The sequence below is a fragment of the Panonychus citri genome, unplaced genomic scaffold (assembly GCF_014898815.1).
Source record: "Panonychus citri isolate SS breed McGregor unplaced genomic scaffold, ASM1489881v1 Contig00096, whole genome shotgun sequence".
NCBI classification, from domain to species: Eukaryota; Metazoa; Arthropoda; class Arachnida; order Trombidiformes; family Tetranychidae; genus Panonychus; species Panonychus citri.
The window spans coordinates 468,796-481,187 of NW_026515501.1; the positions used below are offsets into that span (position 1 = coordinate 468,796).

The window sequence follows — 12,392 nt, forward strand, 5'->3', positions numbered from 1 at the left end:
GAACTTTCTAGTTTTATCTTTACACTTGAAGAGGGAAAGAAGAGGAAAATACTCTCCAACCACCGACTATCATCATTACTCATTCACCTTCCGATCATCATTCTCATCCAATGTCCACCTCATTCAACTCCTTCTCATATTATTAGCAACAATGTTAATCGAACCCTTTTTCCCCAATGAACATCCCAAGTAGTACTTGTAGTATTCATTATTTCACATCTCCACCTCTCGCTCAGTAGTTTAGATCGAATCGGATTCTAATGTTTCATGAAAACTTAATCTGCCGGTTTTCTTGGTTGATCCGAAACCACTAAGATCGAGTTAATAACAATGTTTTTCTCTTTATCAGATTGGTCCCACAAGACGCATCGATACTAAACGTCAGAGTTTTAAGACCCATATAATAAGAACGACTGATCACTTGATCAGAATTTTCCCTCGATAAAACATCTCTCAATCAACCTTAGGCGCATTTCAACCCATTAAGGATCCTAATGAGAAATTTTTCGATATCCCTGTTGTGCTGATGAGTTACAAATCTCTCGTTATGTATCTACAATAGAAACCGTGATGGTGCTTTATTCCAAGAAAGTTTGATCGCTGAAGCTCTCAAGGTGGATACTGGAATCGCTTCAGTTAAGTGTCGAAGTCCATTGGACCAACATGGTGAAAATATTGGTTCCAATTCGGTGATCAATTTCAGATGAAGATTGAGACAGAAAAACCATGACAGTTAAAATTTTCAATGTTTTCGTTTGTGAATCTTAATTACAATCAGAAAATTGAAATTGTGAAATCATTTAACATGATCAAATATTGTATCCATTTTCTTGATTGTCAATTAAATTAAAATGATAAGAAGCAAACTTTCCCCAATATTAATTGTAGTTTTTTTATTCAATCAACTGCAATATTCATCGATTTTTGTACAACAATTTAAATTTGTATTCTTTTTGTTGATTGTTTAATCATATAACAAACTTTTGATTGTGTTATCAATTAATTGCTTACAATTAACAATTTTAACAAGATTGTTAATAGTAATCATTTCCTCAATCAGATCAAATTGTTGAGTCTTTTTCATTTAGATTTGGTTTTTTTTTCTGGTGAATTTGGGTTAATCGAGGGAAAAGGATTCGATTCCTTTGATTTTCTTTTTCTTTTTTGGGTTAACCAAAATATTACATCAGATACCAGATTATTAATCTGGTAATTAGTGTGATTAGTAACATGATTAGTATTAACACTTAATTATGAGAGGTAAGGAGAAAATTGAAAGAGAGAGGGAGAGGGAGAGAGAAAGTGAGTGAGAGGGAGAATGAGAGAGTTTGAAGATCGAGGGGAAAAGTGGTTGGTTTAACCTTGATTGTAAAATTTTAATCATCTTGAAATCTGATAGTTTTGTTGGTGATTAAAACGAGCCCATGATTAATTAATTAATTGTTATGAGAATCATTTGTGTGTTCATTGTGTATCCAACCTCCTCTTCCTAATATATGAGTGTGTAAGTGTGAGTATGTTTGACTGAGAGGTTGATGTTGTGTTAATTGTTGGACAAATTGTTGGGTTCATTTATTGTTCCTGATTTGTTTCCATGATGGTGCTTGATTATGGTTATGATGATGATGATTGTGACGATTATGTTGAAGACGATGATGACGATTATGATGATGAAATGTAAATATTTACAATTTCCTTGTTAAATGCATCCTTATGGTATTTAATTGTTCACGTTCATCACAATAATTAAATGTTATTGGTCGATCTTTTCAGATTCTTAATTTATCTTTCCTTCAAATGAATAAGATTCGTTGAAAATATATTGGTCATCTCATTGGAATCTTCTAGTGTCCGACATTGTTATTACCAACAATGGACGATACACGATTTCTGGTGTTCGATTCAATCTCACCAGTTTCCTCTTCCTCTTCATCTTCTTCCTCGAAAGGTTCACCAGTGTCGTACCCTGATCTTTTTCGAGTCTGATACTTGAACCAAGCCGTCTGAATTATTCGAGCACAATACTCTTCCCTTTGTCTCCAAAAGGTTGACGATGTATGTTCAAAGCGTCCTCGAAGTGGTAAAACCTCCTCCAACTCTGGCGTCTCCTCAATGGGTTTACCTTTACGTGCGAAAAACTCTCTCGTTAAAATGTCCAAAATTTCAACACAATAGCACATATCGTTCACACAAATCGGTATATCCATTTGAATGATCTTAAACTTATTCGGTTTTGGTACTCGAAGTGGCTCCTCAAGAGCATCAAGAAATTCCCCTAGATCGTTAAAATTAATAAACTGAGTACCATCAGGATCAAATCTTTGCCATATCTCATAATACATATCGTAATCATCGTCAGTTAAACCTTCTTGAACATCTTCAGTGGCCTGGGAATAGTTTTCAAGGATCACAGCGATATACATGTTGACAATAACCAGGAAAGATATTATCAAATAGGTTACCAAATAAGCGATTGCGACCTTTTTAGAACCACAATCGGAAACTTCACCATCTTTATCACACTTTGTTTCATCCATGATGGCGGCAAGAACACCGTCCCAACCAGCAGAGGTGCACATTTGAAAGAGTAAGATGAATGAACGGAAAAAGGTACCAAAGTTAAAAGTTTCATCTAATCCATATCGTTGCTTAACATTCATGAAAAACGACATCCCAAATATAGCATATATAAACATAACCAAAAAAAGTAGTAAACAAATGTTGAATAAGGCAGGAAGAGACATTGCCAAGGCAAATAGAAGGGTTCGAATCCCTCGAGCACCTTTGACCAATCTCAGAACTCGGCCGATCTTTACAACCCGAACAACCCGAAGTAAAGTGGGCGATATAAGATAATTTTCCACGAAATCTTTCAGAGCCGAACCTTTCGATGGTGAAAAGAAAAAGAAAACGAAAGAAAAAGTTAGTTATGATTCGTTCATTTATCTCGGTGGTTGTTTTGATCCTTACTTGCAATGGATAAAATGACGATGACAAAGTCAAAGACGTTCCAAGGTTCTCGAAAATAATGGAAACGAAGAGCGAATATTTTGAGCATGCATTCAGCAGTAAAAACTGCAATGAAAAATAGGTTACACATCTCAAGAATGTTTTCCATGAAGGGCGAGGCCTGGTAGTGGTCAAGGGACATGACGAACATGTTCAACATGATGAACAACATGATGAGCATATCAAACTTTTTATTCGTTACAATGTCAAATATTATCGCTTGAAGTTTAAACTGTCAGGGGAAGAGAAAAGAAAATGTTTGTGATTATTAATAGTTTCATGGTGCAAATTTTGATTCTCATTAATGATTTTGTCGGGATTCGTACTCTTGGTCTTGGAATCGCTTTCATCGGCTTCTTGGATCCCATTTTCTTCATGGCATTCAGGTACTTTTTCTGGTCTTCTGTCATTAGCATCTCCCTTGAACCTCCTCCTTTCTTTTTTTGTTCATTGAAATTATCGATAATCACTCCGATAAATAGATTCAGGGTGAAAAATGAGCCGAAAATGATAAAAAATACGAAATATAAGTACATCAATATACTATTCTCGTAGATTGGTTGTTGATTCACTTCACGAGAATCAATCGCATGGTCCATAATAATTGTCCAACCCTTGAATGTTGCCTGAAGTTCATGAGAAGAAAATAATTAGATCAGTTTAATCATTCAACATATTTTACAAGAAAATTGATCTAAATCATTACAATGTACCAACTAATTTTGTCTTTTCGCACTGAGACTCAATATCAAGTGGTTCTATTAATCAGACAGGTTACAGAAAAGTTCAGTGGGTGTGATTCACCTGATAATCATCATTTCAATTCATGACCAATGTATTTGGTAAGTTTGAACCGTTTGTTACTTGAAAGTGGTGATAATCATGATATTAACTAACCAATCATGTAAATATGATTATTCATTAATGATGAAGGTGAAAATCAAGGGTTAACATAAATTCATATGCTTTGCTCGGCTAAATTTAGGGAATTTAAATTATCTTTTTACACAGAACTTTCTAGTTTTATCTTTACACTTGAAGAGGGAAAGAAGAGGAAAATACTCTCCAACCAGCGACTATCATCATTACTCATTCACCTTCCGATCATCATTCTCATCCAATGTCCACCTCATTCAACTCCTTCTCATATTATTAGCAACAATGTTAATCGAACCCTTTTTTCCCAATGAACATCCCAAGTAATATTTATATTTATTATTTCACATTTTCTCTTTCATTCACTCCCACCTTCTCTTGCTCTTATGCTTTGTCTACACAACACTGACTCCCACTTTCTCCTATGTAAGTCACTCAGGCAAATCGATCGCTAGTATGGAAAATAATATCAAAATAATAGTCGAAAATGCTTAGCGACTATTACAATCTATTACATAGATATTATAATTTTTTTCGAATTATTTTCTCTATCTTTTTCCTCTCTCGTCATGTCTACATTTCGATTCATGAATTAGAACTTTTTTCTCCTTCCCATCTCTGTCTTTCTGTCTATATTTTTCGTTCTACTCGAAAATATCGATCGAAGTGTTTTTTCTTCTCTTCTTTCTATCTTCGAGTCTTTGACTCTCTCTCTCTCTCTCTCTCTCTCTCTTATGTGATTGAACAACAATCATCATCAAAACAAAAAATAAAATAATCTAAACCTTGATTATTATTACAGTAATTATCGTAAAGAGAAAGATAAATTCTAATGTGATTAAGATCAAACGTATTATTATCTTCATTTCCTTTGCACTTGAATCTTCAAATTCTCAATCATTTCAAGATTCATAACTCGAAAGTTTTCTTCTTTTTCTTATCCTTTATTTTATTCAAGTTCAATCAAAGGATCAAATGTTCACCTCAATGAATCGTAATCAGATCTGAGTAATTAACTAATTTCCTAAATTATGTTGATTATCAAAGAGCCTATGTGACGAAAGGGAACGAAAAACGAACCACATTGATTTTTCTCATTTTCTAGTCAGTTTTCAATCTCACCACCCACACAACCACCGACTCTCCCATTCTCTTTCATTGAGTTGTGATTTTTTTATTTCCTTCTCTTTACCCAGTAGCTCAAATAATCTGGAGCATGTGAGTTAATAAATCAGCTAATTGAGTATCCATTCTGAAAGTCACCTAATTCCAAATTAACGATTTTAATTGTTTACCATTAATTGTTCAAAGACGATTACTCATCATTTCTATCACGGAGATGAAAAGACTTGATAATTATTATGAAAAAGTAATACTTTAGTTTTTTCCTCTTGATCATCTTGTTGATTAACAGTCAAGATTAACAAATCTAATCATAAAAAGTAATCAAATATTAACTTGAAACCAACACTCAAAAAGCAAAGCAAAAAAAAAACAATAACAATAACCAATTAAACGTATCATTGATAAGATTAATCTTATTGTTGAAAACTGTAAAAGATCAGATTTCTGATTAATGAAAATGGATTCACATGAATCACATCAATGATTTTGTTAACTTCCCAACCTGTGAGTAAATTAATCTGATTTACAGGGATATTCAGCAACTTTCGTTGATGTTTTTGCAATTTTCTCAATGACTTTGTGTCTTAAAGACTCAAGACTTGAATGGAATGAGTTTGAGCGATACTCGATTGTCATAGTATAAGATCAAGGTCATTCGAATACGCTTTTCATGAAATTTCTTTCAAGTGACCTTGAAACGCATTCTTTCACCGATGACCCAAATGACCTTGATCACTCAAACTCATTCCATTAAAGTCCTGAGTTTCTAGGACATGAAGTCGCTGAGAAAATCGCAAAAAACATCAACGAAATTTGCTGAATAGCTCTGGTTGTTAGATTAAAGTGAAATCCAGTTGATTGATTAAGGTGTGAATTCAGATTTGGAACAGTATTTAAACTTGATCATTGGAACTGTAAATTAAATGAATATTGTTTAAGTTGAAAAAAGCAACAATTAGAAACAATTATGATCTCAATTGACACGCAAGTACATTGACAATGTATTTTAATATGCTAATAGTAAATGTGAATATCATCATGTATATTATTAATTAGATGGTAAATGAATGAGTTGGTTCATTGAATCTTTATATTGTGTAATTGATGTGTAACAATTAAATGCTGGTTGATGATGATGATGATGATACTTACAACTTGAAAAAGTGATAGGTAACCATTGAGTACATGGTCAAAGTTGACCATTGGTGTGTACCATTCAAGGGTTTCATTGTGTTGATCACAGATAGTCTTGTTTTCAATTTCGTTGGGGTCACATTTTTCCTCCGTGTTACGATCACGACAATATGAAAATTTACCAGCAAACAATTGGACTCCCATGATTGCGAAAATCAACCAGAAAATTAGGCACACAAGGAGTACGTTGAAGATTGCTGGGATCGCCTGTACCAAGGCATTAACTACAACCTAAACATTATGATATAATTGGTGTTTGGATTATAATGAGATTAAGATTAGTATCATTATTATCAATTGATTTGTAAGAGTTTTGTCAGGAAGGATTAATTTACATGCACATTGTATTGTGGTTTGCAACTTTCTCGGTGGTTGCGAATGACTTTTTGCAAGCAATTAGTTAATTGTGCGATTACAGGTAAGTGAATTTGGCTTCTCATGCAATTAACTTACAAATAGTTTAATTGTTTTGACATTTTGATTGATCATTTTGTTTCATTAGGCTGATATTTGATTCATATGATTTGTTTCATTGAAAACTTTTAATTGCTGTTTGGTTTTTATTATTTTCTGATAAACTTACTATTTTTTAGTGTTTTATATTAATTGTTATAATTTATTAGTTTAGTTAATTGTTGTTTAGTTGTTAGATTGATTTAGATTAGTTTTTATTTTTAATTTCATTACGATAGTTAATCCAGGATTGACTAGATTGTCAAAGCTAATGATTGAATATTAATTATATGACATTAACTAATTATTTTCATGATCATGCAACAATTATCATTACAAAATAATCACTTTTATCCAATCAACAGATTGAGTATTAATTATGAAATTAATTTCTACAATTATTAATCATCGTAGATGAATAAATATAATTGCAGTTGAAGCAATTAAGATAATCACAACAATCAAATTTGAATACAACATTTATAATACATGTGCAAAAAAAAAGGTTAATTAACTGGAAAATTTTCCAAATAATTGTAATCCAACTTGTAAGTTTGCAATTAACTAATCAATCAATCTCTGTACAAATCGATCACTAATTATATAGACATATTAATATACTTTCAACAAATGCTATTAACTAATTGGTCTCGAGATGACCAATACAATTTGGACAGAAAACAAGTAACATGCAACAAAAACACAGTCTAACTAAAGGTTATCAGTGAAAGACAGTCACAAATGCTATCTAATTGTTAGTATTACAATAAGTGGATTAGGAGGTGGATTAAAATCTATCATCTATCAAGGGATTAGAGTTGCAGGTTACATTAGAAACAAAAGATTAGCCAAAGTGAGATTAACATAGAAACGTGATTACAAATGGTTTTAGATTAGATTTAGAGTTTGTTTATTAATCGTGTTTAGAATAAGATTTAGATGATTTGTTTAGATTTAGTTCATACCCTCATCCCTTTCGACCGAGACATAGCTCGCAATGGACGAAGAGCTCGTAACGTTCGCATAGTTTTAAAGGCTTGAATTCGAGCGATACCAGCGAATTCGGCCCCGAGATTTAACAATGAGACCTATGGAGTATAATAATATTCGAGATACAATCGAAAAGTTTTTCTTATTTACTTTAAATGCTTTGAAATCTTAATCTTCTTTCATAAAAATTTGATGAATTGTGATGAAAAATGAGAGATGAGATTATGAATGATGAAATTTGGTTAATTGTCTCAATTAACTTACGATTATAAAATTGATTTAAACTTTTCACATCTTTCACTCATTTAATTAGTAACCTTTTCCTCGAGATTGATATTGATTGTTTACTTTTGTTTAGAGATTGGGATTAGAAAACTCTTAATGCTTTTGAAAGATTTAGATTAAAGTTTAGTAATTGTTGGGATGATTTTTGATTTAGTTGTTGTGAGAAAAAAAAGTTTAGATTAAAGTTATTAGGATAATTTTAATGGTAACAATGGTTGATAACAATTAAGCTGATCATTTATGTTAGATGGTAAATCAATAAATTGAATTGAAGATTATTATTAGGAAGGAGAAAAGCAAGAGAAACATTCAAATTGGCAGAAAATTGCAGCTACAATTAACTAACTAGCTAACGGATTAGAAGCAGAGAAAAATAAAATGTTTTGGTTTAAATTGATGTTAGCAATTAGTTGATTGTTTCTTGATCTCATTGTTTTTGCTTTATTGAACCAATCTAATCGTCAACATGATTAGTTAGTTAATGGTCATTGGTGGTCAGTTGTGGTGTTTTTGTTTTGAATTGTAGGTCAACACTTACTCTCATCCCTTCCAGTCGGGACATTGCTCGAAGTGGCCTCAGGGCTCTTAAAGTACGCATAGTTTTGAAGGCAGGAATATTTGAGAAACCTAATTGGCCAACAGTGAAGTTAATCAATGATACCTGATATTGGAATCAATTAACATGATCAATATGAAAAGTTCAACAAAAAAAGTAATGAAAAAAGAGTAACGATTGAATTAATCATTTGTATTACCCTGAGGGGTAAATGATTCATTGATTTTTGATTAATAACATATTATATATAATTCAATTGATTGTTACTCAAATAATTTTGCACATGAATTTCCTTGAGATGTATGAAGTTTTTTTTTTGCTCATGAATGAATGAGTGAATGAGATGAATGAATGAGTAAATGAATGAAACTGAAAATAAAGGTAACTTGACCTTATCTTTTTCCTATGGTAAAAAAATAATAAAATCTAGAGAAATTTTTTTCTGCCTTTTACCTTAAGTAGGTTAATCAATAACAATACAAAAATGTATTAAAGTAAATCAATATCAACCCATAGACACACAACAACAACAACAATATACACACCATAACATTGGGAAACAGTTATCATTATAATAGTTGATTGTTTCATTGAACTAGATATTATTTTATGCTATTGCTTTTTGACTATTAATTTCTGCTTATATTAATACAATCAATATTGAAATTATCAGGATTATCATTATGATTAAGTTGACTATATGTTAATATGTTGGATATGTATTGATGATGACAGTTTATTTGCCACTTATTGATTGTTACACATTTAACTAACAGAGAGGGAGAGGGAGAGAGAGAGAGAGAGAGAGAGGAGGAGGAGGAGGACGAAGGTAGGATGAGGTTGTGGTGGAGGAAATGGTGAGTAGAAACCTTTGAGATAATGATAATAGTGATAACAATTAATACTAATTGAATTGATTTCTAAAAAGTTAATTACTAAGGTGACAAGGTTATTATTAAATTTAGACTAATAAATTTGATCGAAACATTATCATGAACTTTACTGAACTTTTTCAAGTTTTTCTTATTCACTTATTTCCTGGATAAAGTAAAGAAAGTCAACTTATCATGAATCAATATGTATAAAAATGGTTCAGATGATTGTGATTATGATGATGATGATGATGATGATGATGATGATTATGATTATGATTGATTATCGGATTATGGTTAATTGGAATAAGATTAATCTTACCATGACAATAATAAAATCTAACCAACACCAGGCATTGGAAAAGTAACTCTTGAACCCATAGGCAAACCATTTAAGAAGCATTTCCCATGTAAATATTATGGTGAAAAATTGATCAATATATTTTAATGAGTATTCCAACCAGGGACGTTCCTTTAGATTAACATCTTCCAAAGCCTGTGAGAAATTGAATTGTAATTAATACACCAATGGTTGAACAGAAAATTATATAATTAATAGCTTGAAATACTGAGAAATCAATGTTTACTTTTATCATGAAAATTATCTGATAGTCAATTGGATATTTGATTAATCATTTATTTACTTTGTGTATTTGAATATAAGGGTTACCTTGATGAAATTAATTGGTACTTGACATTAATTGTGATCACAATTAATTGTTATCCATGGTAAAGAAAATTTAACTCTTCTAAATGTCAGCTAATCGATTGATTTGAGAAAAGTTAATCACAATATAATTGTACCATTATAATAAAATTTAATTTCATTCTAAGATCAATAGTGAATATAATTGATGATTGATTAAGATTCTTGAATTTGAATTTTTGTTTATAACTTTTAGTTTTTGATTCATGAAAAGTTGATAATCAACCATGAAATTTACTTCTATCAGTTCTGGTGATTCATTTAATTCAGTTAATCAACATGATTGTAGATTCATTTAGAGTTGATTTAGATTAAATTTTCTTGGCAGGTTTGATCATCTTAACGTTCATCTCATATAATAGGTTATCAAGTTATTGAAATATTGTGATGATGATTAGACAAGGATAATGTCAATTATATTAAACTAAGCCAATTAAGTGATGCTTGTTGATTCAATTAAGAAATAGTTGCCTTGAAGGTTATGAAAAATGGTTTCTCAGTCTATTTGAAAGAGATGATGATGATTATTATGATGTGCCTGTTACAAAGTGATGCTGAGGTGATGAAGATGATATTGTGAAGTGTTGAAACGATTATGAAACCATTCAGAACCATGAGGAAAAGGGATAACTTCATGATAGATTCTGTGTTGTCAAGCAACCAAGCAAAAAGAGTTAATTTAATAGAGGATATTTTTAGAGAGAGAGAGAGAGTAAGCGAGTGAGTCCAAGATGATAATGATGATAATCATCATCAAGAGGGATAAATAATAATGATAATAGTAAAGTGATAAAATGATGATAATAACGGTTGACTTGTTGGTCAGTTTTTTTTTCTTGACCAAACTTGAAACGAACATTGGAAAAACTTTCTCTCATCATATAATGAGTTCGTTTTCATTGGAATGATAATAATTGCTAGATAAATATGAATGAAACATGAATTAACTCAACCATGATTGTGATAATCAACTTTTCATTACATTGTTTTCATCCGATCATTATTAAGTTATCAACAATACAAATTGTATCAAATCAAGAGAAATTTAATTTAATCAATCAACAGACCAAGTCGATTTTCAGTCTCTTATCAACAATTGATTTGATTCTCGAAAAATTTGAATAAATCTGATTAACACTAGAATATAATTAATTTGAATAAATTATCATAATAAGTAATTAGAATCAGTTCAATGTTATTTCAAGAGATGAACAAATCTCCTCGAACTGTGGGTGAAGAAATAAAAAATAAAGTTCTAAATGTCTAATGAAATTTTGATTCTCGAGAAACTTGAAATTAGGTCATGATAAATTCAACCAGAGAATAAGAAAAATGTATATAACTACAAATAGTGTATACGAAAGTTGAATGTTAAATTGGAAAGGAAATGATCAAGATTAATGTTGATTGTAACGATTAAATCACAATATTAAATATTGATCGTAATTGACTTACAAGTTTTAAACTGTTTTCTTATTGATCGTTTCAAGTTGATTAGTTGTAATAGGAAATTAACAATTAATTCTGACAATCTAACAAGAGAAAGTTGAATTTCTATGGAAGAAAGAAAATGATGAATAACATTTTCATCATCTCGAATTTGAACATTTCGATTGAAGAGAAGAAGAAAAAAAGTTCAAGGAAGATACGAAAAACCAAAAGTGTAAAAAAGAGGCTGACCCATGAAAACATAAACTGGACACACAATGATAACAATAAGAGCAACAACAACAATAACAAACCTCTTATTGAAAGTAAACTCATCTATCAAAAAAAAAAGTTCAACTCGAACTGAGTGACCAGAGGAAAAAAAATGAATGATTCATTTAATTTCACCCTGGTGATCCTCCCACTCCACCCACCGTTTTCAACCCTCTCATTCATATGGACACAACAACAAACGGAATGGTCAAGCATTGAAAGAAGGACAAAATATCACAATCATTGTTATAATATTGTTGTTCTCATGTTTTTATTTAACAAAAAAAGAGGACTGGACACTCACTAAGCTTCAACGATTTGGTCGATATATAAAAAAAAGTTATTGTTTTCCTTTGGTCACTAAGTTAACTGGCCTCAATGAGAATGCATTAAAACACATTGCAAACTAAATTAAACTCAAGTCAACTAGACAATTACAATTATTACAATTGTAACAATTGAACAAGTCAATTGCAAGTATAACAAACAAGAAAACAGGAAAACCATTAAATATAATTAAGTTATACCTGTCAAGATTAAAGTCACTCTCAACGGACAGAGGTCATCTTCAGCTACGATACACTGAACATTGCACAATAATAATAATCATCTTCTTCTCCTCCTC

General features: G+C 31.1%; 1 protein-coding gene across 8 annotated transcripts in view; it reads right to left on the bottom strand.

The window, feature by feature from the left end:
• Window positions 1–844: 844 nt before the first annotated feature.
• LOC128388258 (sodium channel protein para-like) overlaps window positions 845–12,392 on the bottom strand; it is a 30,815-nt gene continuing 19,267 nt past the window's right edge. For 3 of the 8 annotated variants that reach the window (XM_053347646.1, XM_053347642.1, XM_053347641.1), the window contains 7 exons: window positions 9,683–9,856; window positions 8,471–8,593; window positions 7,623–7,745; window positions 6,163–6,435; window positions 3,336–3,635; window positions 2,971–3,241; window positions 845–2,884 (listed from right to left, as the gene is read on the bottom strand). In XM_053347646.1, the coding sequence (XP_053203621.1) occupies window positions 1,845–2,884; window positions 2,971–3,241; window positions 3,336–3,635; window positions 6,163–6,435; window positions 7,623–7,745; window positions 8,471–8,593; window positions 9,683–9,856 (2,304 nt within the window). In that variant the 3' untranslated portion in view covers window positions 845–1,844. The remainder of the gene's footprint in view (window positions 2,885–2,970; window positions 3,242–3,335; window positions 3,636–6,162; window positions 6,436–7,622; window positions 7,746–8,470; window positions 8,594–9,682; window positions 9,857–12,392) is intronic. The other 5 variants (XM_053347649.1, XM_053347643.1, XM_053347650.1 and 2 more) reach the window with 3 other exon arrangements.